The sequence below is a fragment of the Patiria miniata genome, unplaced genomic scaffold (assembly GCF_015706575.1).
Source record: "Patiria miniata isolate m_02_andy unplaced genomic scaffold, ASM1570657v1 HiC_scaffold_27, whole genome shotgun sequence".
In the NCBI taxonomy this organism is placed as follows: domain Eukaryota; kingdom Metazoa; phylum Echinodermata; class Asteroidea; order Valvatida; family Asterinidae; genus Patiria; species Patiria miniata.
In genome coordinates, this window is record NW_024037066.1 from 8,329,545 (window position 1) to 8,345,927 (window position 16,383).

The following is a 16,383-nucleotide window of genomic DNA, read 5'->3' on the forward strand; positions in this document are numbered from 1 at the left end:
ACATGTTCAGAAATCTGGCACAAATTAGGTACGGAATAGTCTGTTGCCAAGCCATGCTTTAATCATTTTAGTTGTCATTCCTTGTTTTATGTGACCATTGCATGCTCCTATTTAATGAGTATTCCAATCAGCCCATGCCAAGATATTGTGGCCTGATGATCCCTGATCTGCTGCAAATACTGTAGGCATTCACCAGGGAATCCTGGGCTTTTTAGCTTATCAACGACAGAGTGCGGACCTTTCAGTATGAGCCATGGCTCGGAATATCACTGTGTAAGTTTCAATGGGTTTAATAGCTTGGTACACTGCATTCATGACGCATCTTTTCCATTCCAAATTTAAACCAGCAGGGTTGTACATTAAACATGTTAAATAGGCATGGTGAGTGGAAATGTCTATTTGCAACCTACCAGTAGGCCCTATATCATTTGCATAGGCCTACATGTAGGCCTACCGGTAGGCTTTACTTTCCATTCAATAATCTATCTCTACGCATAATGACTGGAAACTAGGTTATTGGTCAGGTGCCAAGTTCAAAGTCGTGAGCAAGAGGCAAAATTTGGGTGCCGATTTGGCTAGGTGCTGAGTTACCGTAGCTAGGTACCAAGTTGGCTACATATGTATGTATGTATATGTACGTGTATAGGTGCCAAGTTGGCTACGTGTAGGTGCCGAGTTGCTGGGTGCCGAGTTGGCTAGGTGCCAAAGTGACCAACAATACGTGACGTATACGGAGGTACATGTAGTCCAATATTTTGGGTCCCATTTACAGGGCTATAATTCTACTCTACAAGTAGTAGTCCAGGCTCAGTTGGTGTGTCTACATGTAGTAGAAAGTTAGCCCCATAAATGTTAATTTACTGGACTACAATCTCCATAAATATAGGCCATGTACTTGAAGTTGTACAAAAGAGCCTCCAAAACTCCAAAGAAACGTCTGAGACAGCAGATATTTGTTATTGTTTCGGTTTGCGGAAAAGAACTTGTCCTGCTTATTGTCAACTTTGCTAAGTAGTTTTTTGTTCTGCTGTAAGTTCTAAACGAACTTGTCTTTGGTCTGCAACGTTTCGACTAGCCTGCTCTAGTCATCGTCAGGAGACTGGAGTCACATGGTGTTACCGCAAACCGAAACGATACCCCACCATGCAAAGCCTCAAATCTTATATCAGATATTTTTTTTCATTGCTACATGTAGTAACAAGGTGAGTGTGCTTCCAAAGCGTAAACTTGAACAGTAGAAGCAAAGTCTGAATGTGAAAAACAAATTAGGTCCAGCCTGTTCTGAATGGGGTGCAGGTGTGGCCTACATTCATTTCTACGGGGGTTATCTAAGAAACTGGCCACATTTATGGGGCCAGTAAGAATTTCATTCCTGCATAAAACATTACAGGATGAATTTCTTTGTTCTTTGGTCAGTGTGTCACATAAAATAGGGCTTGTCTGATTTTTTAAGCTTTAGGCCTATCCCTTGCTAACTACATCTGACATATTACTTTCACTGATTCATCAGGTTAGTACTTTTTCCCATGGCTGTGTGAAACACGTGGTGGGCGTGGGCCTGAGCTGCTTATGTTGGTTGGTTGGTGGACAGTTTACTCGGGGTGTATTATACTGTTCCATGTCACGCGTGTATCACAGCTTTGCCAGTGAGTTTCTATGGAATACCTGCAGCTTTGTGACACTGATGCGCATGCGTCTTATTTGCATTATAAGATCACTGCATTGCAAAATTGGCAGTAGTAGTAGTACTGTTCGTGGAACCACTTGGTACTTGTTACTCCCTTTATAGTCAGAATATAGTTTCTACTTTCACAAATTGTGTCAAAATATTAGGAGGGGTCATCAAAGTCTGGTCACGTGTGTGACATCAGACATAAAAATGTTATCGGGCCCATATTAGAGATTCACACTTTTCTCCAAGGTTTTAAGGACACACATGCCCATACATGTACTTAGTTTGGAGTACTTGTCTTGTTTTAATTCCATGCCAAAGTTGACTTCAAATGGAACTTATTCAAATTGTTTCACTTTCGCAGGTGATGGGGATACCTAAACCTTATGAATACATGCACCAGTATTGCCTAGATTTGTACGTTTTCATTTTTTTCAAGGTTTGAATATATATGTATCCATGGTAATTTGTTAAATTACCAAAATTTGGGAGAAAAATTTAAAAATTTTAACATTTAATAGCTTACCAAAGATGAAAACATTTTTGGAATTTATTTTATTTAAAATAGTCATAAGGGAACCTTCTCCAAAAAATAAGGGGAAAAAATGTGATTTGTATAAATTTGCATTTAGTACACTGTGAATAATCAAAGTACTTCATTGTTTTTTCTGCGGCAACGTAACATCCGTAATGCTCATTGGCAATGATTATGTCTAATTAATTAATTAGGTTTGGGCGAGTCCCAAGGGGAATTATTTAATTAGTGTGTTATGGCATATGTTACGCCTACGGCGAAAAAATGGCACAATTTTTATTAATTTCAATTCAATTCAACATGGTCATGATTACTCCTAGAACTATGAGGCTCCACTACGTGGAGCCTCATAGTTCTAGGAGTAATCATGACCATGTTGAATTGAATTGAAATTAATAAAAATTGTGCCATTTTTTCGCCGTGGAGCCTCATAGGTTCAGAAGCCCGCAAAATTGTTGTCAGCACAAAACACTAATTAAGTACAAAAACGTCCATCCCAAGCAGGCCGTTTTCCACAGAACCGCTGCACAGTTTGCCCCTAAACTCCATACAATACCTCATGACATACTCACGTTATGTGCACCCAACAAACATCGGTGGATTCTGTCTGTTTTTCGGCAAAAATGATGAAAAATATGCCCTTTCCGCACTGAGCCAACCTAACACTTGAAACGAGCACGCGTGCAGAATGATCGCAGTTATTTTCGGTTCGATCGCTCGGAGCGCGCCGCGGGGGGGTACGTACTTGCACTTGTACGCATGTGCATACTATCGTTCCGCTCCTACACCATACCCCCCGCGGCGCGCTCCGAGCGATCGAACCGAAAATAACTGCGATCATTCTGCACGCGTGCTCGTTTCAAGTGTTAGGTTGGCTCAGTGCAGAAAGGGCATATTTTTCATCATTTTTGCCGAAAAACAGACAGAATCCACCGATGTTTATTGGGTGCACATAACGTGAGTATGTCATGAGGTATTGTATGGAGTTTAGGGGCAAACTGTGCAGCGGTTCTGTGGAAAACGGCCTGCTTGGGATGGACGTTTTTGTACTTAATTAGTGTTTTGTGCTGACAACAATTTTGCGGGCTTCTGAACCTATGAGGCTCCACTACGTGGTCGTGGAGCCTCATAGTTCTAGGAGTAGGTCATGATGTGATGGTTATCACGAATAGCAGCTACAGCTGAATTGCACGTGATTTATATTTTAAAAAGGGCATTTTTGCGAGTTTGTACATGTATATATAAAAAAATGTTTACAGATGCTGCTAGTGCTAGTTCATCATGTCATGTGGACAGTTCACAACAACCCAATGATAAAATATAGGGCAGACATCGCGCGCAGAGGTGACTAGCGCATGTCCAGCCATGCTCCAGCTAACCACGATAAACACTTACCTGCCATCATCCTCGCCAAAATAGTCACCAAGTACGAGGTCTCTGAAGCGGTATCTGGGGGGTAAGGGAGGAACAATGTCATATCCGTCAGCCATTTCGCTCAATGATCGAGTTTTCCCAGCTCAGTCTACCATCTTGCTTCTCAGTCGTACGAGACGACTCGAATGATGTTTTTTAATTTTTCCTTGCGCAAAATTCGCATTATGCGCGGTTTGTGTTCAATTAAATTCTTGGTGGCGCCCTTCATTAATAGCGGTGTCTGAAAAAAAAAGCACCTGCTGAAATACCTTGCCAGCACCTCACAGTTTTATTGAGCTTTAAAAAAAAATAACTTTTTGAGCCAGCTCTTAAACGAAGATCACGTTTCAGAATACACAATAAAATGCTGAGTTCATGTACATCATTCCTCCTAAAAAAAACATAAACAGGGGCGGACGGGTCTCCTAGTTAATTAGGCCTAACGTTACTTTCGTGATTTGTTTCAGTGGGCAATGATGGGACCATCACGATGGGACAAATTAAAACGGCGACGGTGCACACATGGAACCACTGTTTCCCTGCACTGTTTCAGAATTGTATCCGAATGCTGTTGACCTCTGAGTCCCAGTGGGCTACACCTGGGTAACACCAAGGATCCACCTTGACCGTACCTTGATTTATGCAAATGTCCGTGAAATCTAAGGGTCACGGTCCCGGTGACCGAGGCCAGCTGACGTAGTGACGTGACAGTGGGCGGCTGGCTATGCCTACATGACTAGTGTCACATACACAGTCAGTCTCTAGTACTAGTACTCTGCGCTCTGCCTACACGCACGACTTCGCGACACGTCTTGGATATTCCACGATGGGTGGCATGGATGGAGACATTTCTCCAAATTGGGGTCTTTCTTGGTGGCACTGTGTTGCTACAGCAGCTGCTTTGTGGATTGGGTAAGACTCGAATTTAGTGGAAAAGTTTTCCTTTTGTCCTTAATCAGTCTGTGCACTTTTTTGTATTGTATTGTTTTTATTTCCATTTGTCACAAATTAATATAATGCAAATGCAACAGATTATTTACTACAACAATAACTTAACTTACTAGAATAATAATACATGTACAACACTTTGATCAATGTAACATAAGTGGTGACAGATGGGGGAACCAGGAAAAAAGCCTAAGCTTATACAGAGCCTGGTCCCGTTAGTGAATAACTTATGAAATAAACAACAATTATAGATATAATTTAAAACTGTGGTCAATAAATTAATTAATTAATTATTTACTTGGCATAATTAATAGTCGTAAAACTGACGGAAATTGAAATATGCATGTATTTATTTACAATATAACATTTGATTATAATGGAGTGTGACTTGTTCAAATGCGAATTATGGGTGTACGTCTTATATAATACCGGAAATTAGTAGGTTTTTTAAATATCTTTTGAATTTATGAACAGTCCGAAAGAAGGGTATAGGTGTAAGCTGATTCCAAAGAAGAGGGCCTTGGTGTCTAACTGTTTTCATGAATGATGCAGTCCTAGCCTTGCCAATGTGAATTTTTTGGCTGATCTTGTGTTATGTAAATGGACATCTAGATTCCTCACAAACATGGACCTGATATTTGTAGGTAGTAGTTTGCCTTCGAATTTAAACATTAGGATTCCTAGATGGTATTTGTACAGTTCAAATATATTCAGTGTTTTATATTGTCTAAAAAGGGGCGCAGAGTGTTCTCTGAAACCGGAGTTTGTGATGACTCTCATCAGCTTCTTCTGTACAATTAATAATTTATTCAAATAAGTACTATGGGTATTTCCCCATGCTAGAATTCCATATTGAAGATGGGGTAATGCAAGTGTATTATAAATAGAGAAGAGGACATTTCTAGGTAGTGTATGTCGAAGCTTACGTAGTACACCCAATAACTGGGAAATGGATGTGTGAACCTTTTGGCACTGTAATTTCCATGAAAGGTTACAGTCAATTATGACACCTAAAAATTTGAAATGATCTACTTGGCTTATCTTAGATTTATTAATATAAATATTAATGTCAACATCAATGTACTTTTTTGAAAATAACATAAAACATGTTTTCTTTTCATTTACCGACAATTTGTTACATTCAAACCACATGGAGACATTCTTAAGTTCTTTGTTTATAATTAGAACAAGCTCATTTAAATTAGAGTGACTAAGGAAAACGGTTGTGTCATCCGCAAATAAAATAAAAGATAACAATTTCGAAGAGTTACAAATATCGTTTACATATATAAGGAAGAGTAATGGACCTAAGATTGAGCCTTGTGGTACGCCACAAGTAACTGACTGAAGGGTTGATTTATTATTTTTCCATTCAACAAACTGTTTCCTGTCACAAAGATAATTTCTAAACCAGTCCAGGGTCTTCCCCCTAACACCATACCTGTTTTGAAAGTAAAATGTCATGGTTAATAGTGTCAAAGGCCTTAGAAAGGTCTAAGAACAAGCCTATGGTGTGATTGGATTTGTCTATGGATGAGCTGATTTTGTCAACAAGGTCAATAAGGGCCATCTGAGTTGAGAAATTAGCACGGAAACCGTACTGAGAGTCACATAGAATATTGTACTTAGTTATAAAGATTTCTAGGCGATTTGCAACTAGTCTCTCAAGTACCTTGGAGAGACATGGTAATATTGAAATAGGGCGGTAGTTGCAAATTAATTGAGGGTCACCGTTTTTGAATACAGGCATTACTTTTGCAATTTTTAATTCATTTGGTACAATTCCAGTCGATAAAGATAAACTTTGCATGTTTTGTTTGCTAAATCCTCCTCTTTGTCATGTTTGTTTACCGTAGTACGCCTGTCTTAATCTTTTCAGTTCAATATAATATTGCCATTAATATTAATTTGTATTGTTTATTTAGGGGATGTGTTGCCAGACCCCAGCACAAGTGCTGGAGAAAGTTTTGACGATCGTGTAGTGTAGGGCCCGGTTCCTTTAAGGAAACAAAATCCACTTTAAAATACCAACCAAACAAGTTTGTGACATTCTAAATAAACATGTAGGGGGACCTATGACATAGCCTATGTCATAGACTACATACATGGAGGGCAGGGTTTTGATTTTTTGAGGGAAATTTGGGGGTAAAATGACGGCGACAGCGCGGCAGAAAAATCATGATTCCTACCCTAAAAAACTGTTGAAAATTGCAAAACGGGTGTCATTAGAATTGAGAAAAGTCTGCTTTTGACTGTAAAGGTGATTTTTGAGCAATAAAAAGCATTTTTTTACTCTAATTTGATCAAAACAAAACAGGGGCCCTACACAACACGATCGCCAAAGTTTTTTAGACTAGCCTAGGGCTGTGCCCAAAATACTGAATATTATTTGGTTTTTCCATTTTAAATATTTAGAGAAAAAAATGTGAGTGGTCTCAAAAAGATATATAGAGAAACACCTGTGACGTCCTAGTTTTAATCGTATAAGTTTGCACCTTTAAAATCTTTCAAGTACTAGTCATCTACTGGTACCCCCCCCCCCCCCCCCCCCGTCCCCCTCCCAATAGGGCCGGTATAATAAGAAATATATAAATGTACGCGATGTTCTTAATATATTTCTATTTATGTGATCAGTACATTCCTGATTGATGCACGCAAATTTCAACCAATTACCACTTGATACCCTTTAGGCTGGCTTATGAAACTTGTCTGGAGTGTTTTTGATATCAAAGCATTCTATTGAATCCAAGTCTGAATAATCAAAAGTATTTGAGAATGCGACACAACCCTAAACTAGTGAAAGGTCTGGGGTTTTTCCAAAGAAGTGTTGTGGTAAAATATGGTATGTAGGTGTTAGCTTAATTGATTAACAATTACTGCAGAGTAATGCAGTGCCTGCCTTTCATTGATATAGGTACAAAATCTGGCACTACACTCTGTTCATCAGGAGCGGTATTCCTGGGCCGTTACCCATACCCTTCTATGCAAACATCAAAAGATCAAAAGAGGTACCTAAATAGTCATTTAGACAAAGCTTTATTAACAAGGGCCATATTTCATAAGCACTGTATACACAGTGCTCGTGAAATTACATCTTCCCGACAAACTAATCCATCATACAAACTTGGGTGCCACCTACCACAAGTAGATTCAAATCAACCAGCAAGTCACTGCAAGCAAGCAGGACGTCTTGGGTTAGAGCCTCACCCAAGTAAACTTGGACTTTTTTCTCACAAGCCCACACAGCACAGCATACAAGTGTCAATAATAAAAGATGTTACTTGAGTCGAAAACATTCGGTGAAACTGATCTTGCCACACATGTGTTAACAGTATACACACCAAGAATCAAATGGTCGAAACAATGCTTGATGTAATAAGTCATGAGGAAAGTGACCTGGGATAAAAAGGACATAAATCCTGGTATGCATTCTACATGTACCGCAGTGTCACTTCAAAGCAGCCAAGAAATCATCTAGAATTCAGGGGAAAGTGTGATAATATTGTTCTGTATGGGTTAGAATTTAATACAACACATTTTTGTTGCAAAAAGCGATGCAGCACAGAACTATCAGGGGAGAAAATCCTGATTGTGATATGTGGACAGATGTCTGAGCAGTATCACCACACTTTTTACAACTTGTAAATGGTTTTGATGTCCAGTCCAGAGCGTTTGCTACCTACCTTTGAGGAGATATCTACAAACTCTATAGTTATAATCTGTAATAATAGTAACCCCTTCTTTGACTGTGAGATGATATATTACCGCTAGGCGAGTATCGCAAGTTCTTGAGTATCACAAGTAGTTCATTGGAGTACCCAAGTTAAGTACACTACCTGCCCAGGACTAGCATCATTTTTTTCTATCTTATTTTTCATATTTATCATTGCACTTAAGGCAGATTTGTTTTCAAGAATTTAAACAAAGTCATTTTTTTCCCTGCAGGCTTTTTACATCTGTGAGCAGAAATGGATAGAGAAGTATGGCAAGGTGATGGGGTAAGAATCACTGAATCATCGACATACTAATTATTAAGTGTTTTTGTAGTCACAGCAATTATTCACCAGCCTCAAAACCAGCCTTTGTAAGACGTTTTCATGTAATTCAGGTGCATGAAATAATAAAAGCCAAATTTATTCACCCATCAGAGGACAAAAAATAAAAATGTTCCGCAAGGTTAAAAGAAGTACTCGATGAAGTTTATATTTGAGGCCTGAATTCAAATTCAAATCTTAAATCAAGATTTAACTTTGTGATGAATTTTCACAAAGAAGCCTGACTGTAGCAAGATAATGAACCTGCAACAGTGAGCTGAGCCATCCAGTCCTACATGTTCATGTATGTTCAGGGATCTCCTGATTTGTCAATGTCATGGGACGCTAGTCAGCCGAGTCACAGGCTCCTGGTAGGCATCAGGTTTTTGTCTTTCCTTGGCCAGATTTAACTTTATTTTGTTTTTACCCCTCCCTGTTTCATTCCAGATTCTTCTCAATAGCTGGGCCGACCCTCGTGATAGCAGATGTCAAGATGCTGAAGCAAATGTTCATCAAGGAATTCAACAACTTCAGGAATAGAGGGGTGAGTTTCAAATGGTAATACTCCATGAAGTAACAACTAGAATTTGGTGGTTTTACTTTTTGTGTTGGAGGAGATCTCAGTGTTTTTTTTTTTTTAAATAAATTTAAAAGGACCCGATAGGTTTGAATATTTTTCCCCTATGTTTTTTTAAACCCCCACAAATCCCCAGAGTACCATGTATCCTATGGCCACAGTGTCTGACCATGTGCAGGAATGGGTCTGAACCCTAGAGTTCACGGCACCCTTGGCTGGACATTCTACCACAACTGCGCCTGTACCCAAGAGTACGTATTATTGGGTAGCTTCATCTCTCCCGCCTCTATTTCTGTAATTTAGTCATTTCAACAGTAAAATCAGTATGCCATTTCTCTCGTCACACCAGCCAGTTATATTCATCCAATCAGCCAGGCTGAGGAACATGCTGATAAACCTCAAGGACCAACAGTGGAGGAACGTTCGGCACACCATCATCCCAGCGTTCACCTCCTCCAAGATCAAGCTGGTAATATGCCACTCTGACGTGTTATAGTCCAGTCAATCACAAGTCAATTATAAGTTCTTGTTCTTGGTTGGTTCTTGGTTGGTTCTTCTCCTAAATACTCCACGTGGGAATTTATACAGGAGGCCAGAAACACCGGGGCAAACCCCTTCTCTTAGCGATAAGTGTTTACTGGGTTCTTTTACGTGCATTTATACAACACACGGGACCTACGGCTTAACGTCCCATCCGAAGGACAAAGCAATAATGGTTAAGTGCCTTGCTTAAGAGCACAAGTGTCCGCCGGTGGGCTCGAACCCACGTCACTGTTGCCTCTGAAACACCAGAACGTGAGTCCGGTGTTCTTAACCGCTAGGCCATCACACTCCACATAAGTCAACTATAATAATGCCATCATACTAAGACAACATTTTCAAATGAACTGTGATACAGGGATTCTTTTGACCATTCCTTTACTTGCGATGACGTGACTTGTGATTTGACTCGTCAGAATCATTATTGACTAGATTACAACTCTGTTTCAATTATGGGCTCCGTGCACAAGTACCCCTCAACGATAAGAAAGGGAGAGTTTAGGAAGACCACTGGGAGAGATATTGGAACACATTGCCGACAACGCCTTACGCTCACATGAAGACACTATGACTTTGTGCACATTCAGACAAAAATAAGTCATACATACTTAACGCTTTATGTGCCCGAACCAGTTCCTGCACACTGCATAGGGTGCATTTTTTACCTCTCTGTTAAAACACACAGCCCATATGTGGTTGATTTTCAAGTTTCCTTTGTTTCACTAATGAAAAAGTGTTCATTCTTTTCTAAAGATGACCAGTGCACTCAATGAGTGCGCAGAGGATGTTATTCTGCAGAAACTCAGGCAACTTGATGGAGAAGCCGTAGAAATCAAGAAGTAAGATAACCTAGATACATAAACGTACATAATTTTCAGTTATCACCTAAACCAGCCCCTTCCCCCCGCCCCCAGCCCACCCCCAGTCCCAAGGAAAATTGGGTGTCTACAAGCTCTATACATGAGCGCTATACAAGAAGCCAATATTATTATTATTATTGTATCTCATAAGGTTGTATGGCGCATACACCATCTGTTGTATAGCAGTGGCAGGCTTTGGCGTAGAACTCCATTCTCAGTCGGAAAACGGCAACACCACTCTGGCCGCTTTTGAGAACAACGCCAAGGAGTTTTTCTCGCGCCAGAAGCACACCAAGTGGTTGATCATGGGAATGCTGCAGGGTGAGTGGATGAAGTCACAGGACAAAATACAAATTATATCAACTATTAGTGAACTTGCTGTATGTTTTCAGCTGTTGACGTCCGATGTTGATATCAGTAATTATTTCATGAGTTTCACAGATCTGACGACAAAATAATGATTACTGTTCTTACGACGACTTTTCAATATTTTGCAGAATATTTACCTGGTGCTCTTATCAGATATTTTGACATTGGTCTGGTGTCTCAAGCCAGCGTCAACTTCTTCTTTGACCTGTCAGCTGAAATCTTTAAAGAGCGCAAGGAAGGGAAGATGCAGGTAAGTGTTAGAGTCTGAATAAGAGTCTCTTCCCAGTCTAGTTCATATTTTTCCAGCTCCAAGTCCCTCCGCCAGTCGGACTCCAAGGTCAATCTGAGTCCTCAGTCTCAGTCCTCATACTTGTGGTCTGAGTCTACATAAACCCTTCAAGTATGAGTCTACAGTCAAAGTCTGAGTCCTCCCAGGTCAAGTCCTGGTTTGCATCAAAACAAAATCCTCAAATCTTAGTCCTGGAAATCAAAATTGAAATGCAAGTCCTCAAAATGCAAGGCCTCAAAATGCAAGGCCTCAAAATGCAAGGCCTCAAAATGCAAGGTCTCAAAATCAAAGTCCTCAAATCAAAGTCCTTGAAAACAAAGTCCTCAAAATCAAAGTCCTCAAAACCCAAATATGGAACTCTCTTTCTGCCCACATACCCACTATCAGGAATCTGGCCAGCTTCAGTAGCTAGGTGAATTTTAATCTGGGCGACAAGCCATCAGAAGTCTCTATTAATCAATAATGTTTCTTAAGGCCTAGATATGTCTTCTGTAGTTAAAAAAGAATTACAAAGTGCTCAAAATCAAATTCCTTAAAGTCCTCAAAACCCAAGACCTCAAAATGCAAGTCCTCAAACCGCAAGTCGTCAGGTAGGTTTGGTTAGCATCTTGTTTATTTTGGCTTCTCAGGGTACCTTTGTGGACTTCATGCAACTGATGATCAATGCCCACCAGCTGGAAGATGAGGAAAGTGAAGAAGGCTCAGGTCAAAGGTCACCACAGGGGGCTGGTGCCATAAAGGTCAAATTGTCAATGGAAGAAGTTGTTTCCCAGGTAAACTTCAGTTATTTGTTTAAGAATGAACTTTTCATCATTTACCAATCTATCAACCTGAAACTGACATGGAATATGATGCACCATTGTTCCAGCTAGCATTTAACATTCAGTCTCTTGGAGCAACTTCAAACAAGTTAATATTATTAACAATATGTTCTAATATAGTTGAAGAAAGAAATCAATTGGAGCAGGTTTTGAACCTGCAACCTTCGGAACAAGAAACAGGTGCTCAACCAACTGAGCCATCCAATCCTATTTTGGCTATGGACAAGCACCCCATGGACGAAATCAATGACTGTTTGAAACTGCCAACATATGGCTTGATAACTCAGGTGGTAGAGTGTCTGTACGTTGTTCATGAGGTTACAGGTCAATTTCTTGAGGAAATCTGAGCAGAAATGAACATAGCCCGTGTTTTATTTCATTTTTTTATTTGATGCCATTATGATGTATTATAACAAATGTAACTGCTTCCTTCTGGTGCAAAGGTTCTTAGCAAATTTACCAATTCAACTTTTGTAATAAGTTTGACTAGGCACTGCGATTCGAGCTTTTCAGACACCAAAATCACATCGGGAACATTAATCTCCGAAAATTAACAAATACAAAACATTGTATTGATATTCAGTGTGTGATGTTCCTGATGGCTGGATACGAGACTACTTCAGCCTGCCTCATCTTTACCTCCTACCTGCTAGCCTCTCATCCAGACGTCCAGGAGAAACTGGCCGCTGAGGTCAAGACGGTCATGTTAGGCTCCCAGTCCAACAGCGTGACCTTGGACCTGATCAACAAGATGACCTATCTGGACAAGGTGGTGAACGAATCCCTACGCCTGTACCCACCCATTGCAAGGTTAGGTTGAAATCAAAGATCCAAAAGATACCTAATGGAGGTATGGTCTATCAGGAGAAGCTTGGTGGTCTGAGTAAATTGACTAGTTAATCCTGGCTAATGAGGATTGATACCCCTGATGAAGCACAAAGAACACCATCGATGTGTTCCTGCACAGTGGTGGCCGGAGTTGGAGGGTTCAGAATGGTTCATTTCTCAAATGCTTTAAGATTGGTCAACCCCCCCCCCCCCCAGAAACCTGCCCCTCCCTCTCTCTCTTAGTTACTCTCTCTTACAATGTATTCTCATTGTACAACATTCCTCATGCAGGGTAACTCGGGTATGTACCAAAGACACCACCCTGCAAGGCCTGAATATCAAGAAAGGAACAAGAATCATCGCTCCATCTTGGACCATCCATCGAAGCCCTGAATTCTGGCCTGACCCTTTGACCTTTAACCCAGACAGGTGAGGTCAAGATCTGGTCAAAATCTGAAGCTAAAAAAGTCTGGGTTCACATTTCTAGTCAAAGCATTGATAGCAGGTGGCATCCAGCAAGTTGTATTTACTTGTTTCAGAGCAAGAGGCACTCGGCGTGGGACATCGTACAGATAGTGATAAATTCTTTCATCTCAAATGAGATGAACTAATTCACAAAACTATTGAAAACAGGGGAATCTTACGTGCTAAAAATGAATCATGACCTGTATACTTCTCCCCATGCCAGATTTTCTGCTGAGAACGATTCCCTGAACATGGATGCATTCCTGTCCTTTGGCGACGGGCCTCGGTCTTGCTTAGGCAATCGCTTTGCCCTGGCTGAGATCAAAATTGCTCTGGCAAGGATACTGACAGAGTTTAGGATCGAGATGGCCGAAGACACACCGGTATGTAATAGCGTTGTGCCTGACATGCAAACATTTGAATATTTGAATATTTAAATATTTAAATATACAAATATTTGAATAGTTGATCGATTATGCAATTGTATAATATGGATATTCAGAATGAGATCAGGGGTGGATCCAGAGTGCTTTTAGATGTTTTGGTTATGGTATGGGTGTGTGGGGTGGGGGATGGCAGACAATTGATTCCGTGGGGGGGGGGGGGGCCTTTGCATCCCCCGAACCTGCAATAAATAAAGAGGAAAGGGTAAATAAGAGAAGTAATTGTTTTTTTTAAATTTGCTTTAGGTGACAATTAATATAACATTAATTCATGGCTTCTTCTTTCCTCACCTGTTGTAGCAAACTTTGGAACTTGGAAAAGGCGTGTTCTTAGCTCCTCGTCACCCTGTACCCTTGAAGTTTGTCCCTGTTGCTTGAAGGAACCCTTCAAGAAGGAGAAAAAGAAGACGTGTTTTACTGTACCATTCATGGATAGTTTAATGTTTTGGAGGATTTTAATTTGTAGTATCATCCAGTCCAGTCACTATAAACTTGAGCTTGATGTTGCAAGAACATTGGGAGTTGAAGGAATGTGCCAGTGGATTCTGCACAGCATAATGAATATTTTTGGAGAATTGTTGTCTGCAATTTTTCTGACCAACGAGCCAAAAATAAGTGTTACTGGGGAAAGCTTTACTGAAAGTTAAGTATTGTCAATAGTAAAAACGACATCATGTTTGATTCTTGAAATGTGTGTCAACAGGATACAGATAGAAGCTGTCAATGACAAATTGTTGTAGATGATAAAGTGATATCAGAAATAGGCCAGTCTCTACATTGAACATGGTGGATGCTATTGCTTGCCTTTGAGGAAAATTAGGAAGTTGAGGGAGAAGTCCTCTTTTTTATTCTTAGAAATGTATGGCGGCAGTCTTTTTGCAAGTCTAACTTCAGATTTTAAAGTTCTATATATTGGGAAAAAGGGTCCGTTTGTCTTGAATTATTAATTTCGTTTTAAACTTGGTGAATTATGAGCATGCATTTGCACTGTTTATTTCTTAGTGTTATTCAAGCTAACAGTATTAATCGTTTTTCAAAATATCTGTGCAGATTTCTCCTTTGTTGTTGTAGTTACAGAACGTGTTAGTTGTGATACATTACAGCTAGAAATCATGTATTTTGCTTCAATTAGGGATGTTTAGATTTTTTTAGATATTTTTTTTGGACTTGTAAGATTTTACTCTCGCTCTCTCTCTCTCTCTCTGAAACAGGAAAAAGCCCCTAGGTGCGGCATTATCTTAACGTGTTTGGTTTGTACAATTTTTTTAAATAGAACATAAAAACTTTTAAATGGAACAGAAAAAAAAATGTTTGAAATGACTCTGACCGTACCGGATGAAATAATTGAAATATCTCTAAAAGAGGATTGGTAGGTGATGGGGAGTGGGCAAGAGTCTTAATGGCCAATGTTTTTTTTTCCTCAGAAAAACAAGTCAAATGAATTTTTTTTTTTCATTTGATTAATTAACAAGTATAGTACTGAAATAAAATCAGTTGCCGAATTGTAATTCTTATTTTTTTTTTAGAGTTCAATCAAACTTCATTTGTTGCTAGAGTGAGACCAGTTTAGCTGATACTATTAAGTGACACGTTTTCTTTTTACTGTTAGCATTTTTCTGTTCGGTTGTTTTTGTCATTGTCATGTGAGAAATATTTGAAAGTCAGAATACATGTACATGTAGTTTCTTTACACGATTTAATGCTGAATTGTATGCGCATGTATATTACGCACTAGCTAGTGCATCACGGGAAATAAAAACAATTGGGCATCAAATAGTGAAATTGTTTAAGCGTTTAAACTGCGCCTGTGTTATAAATGTCAAATACGCCCTGGAGCCAATGGAGTTTGTTGTAAACAGTATTGTACTTCCTCCTGACGACAATGCTGGGGGATTTTTATGCAACATGTAAAGTCCAAGCGTCAACCAGACATGAGCCAATCAAGTAAACTCTCATTAATAATGCATTTCTTTGATAAACAACAAAACAAAACACATCTCGCCGTCCTTGACCAGATAGCAAGCTAACAGCATCACAATGACGTTGATGTATTTACATGTATGTTAAAAAAAAATGCATTTTGGACCCATTGCTGACATGACATATCGAATTGGCTAATCGGTGCTTACATTCAGCCGCAGACGGCCCAACAGATGGAAGATGACATAACTATAGGATATAGTTTTTTGCAACTTTCTACTTCTCGTAAAGCCAGAGTCCATCATTTGCAGCTATCCAAAAAGTAACTGGCGTAATTATTGTTGAAAAACATACTTGGTTGAAAGATAATAAGGGGACTAAACTCCCTGTGAAATGATTCTTTCTGGCAAGCTGTCATTTTGAAGAAATCAACGAAAGAAGGCCTTTCCAACGGTGCGTCTTAAGAAGCACCGTTGGAAATTTCCATTAGTAGTTCGTTTTTTTTCGGCGAAATGCGCGCAAGCGTTGACACGACACGATCGGTGCGCAACATCGCGTAGCTGCAGTCGGCTCAGTGAGAACGTGTCTCGGACGCTGAATTCAGGCCCAATTCAAAACATGATTCAGCAACGTTTGATTTGAAATGGAGATCCCAGAATGTTGTTTTTC

General features: G+C 39.8%; 1 protein-coding gene across 1 annotated transcript; it reads left to right on the forward strand.

Moving 5' to 3' along the window:
- Window positions 1–3,887: 3,887 nt before the first annotated feature.
- Window positions 3,888–15,576, forward strand: LOC119734396 (cytochrome P450 3A13-like). The gene is made up of 13 exons (XM_038207894.1): window positions 3,888–4,532; window positions 7,483–7,576; window positions 8,514–8,566; window positions 9,050–9,146; window positions 9,529–9,648; window positions 10,473–10,558; window positions 10,731–10,900; window positions 11,077–11,198; window positions 11,867–12,010; window positions 12,642–12,868; window positions 13,178–13,315; window positions 13,575–13,734; window positions 14,095–15,576. Exons 1-13 carry the CDS (start codon window positions 4,447–4,449, stop codon window positions 14,170–14,172), a joined length of 1,575 nt encoding a protein of 524 aa, XP_038063822.1. The 5' UTR covers window positions 3,888–4,446; the 3' UTR covers window positions 14,173–15,576.
- Window positions 15,577–16,383: the final 807 nt, after the last annotated feature.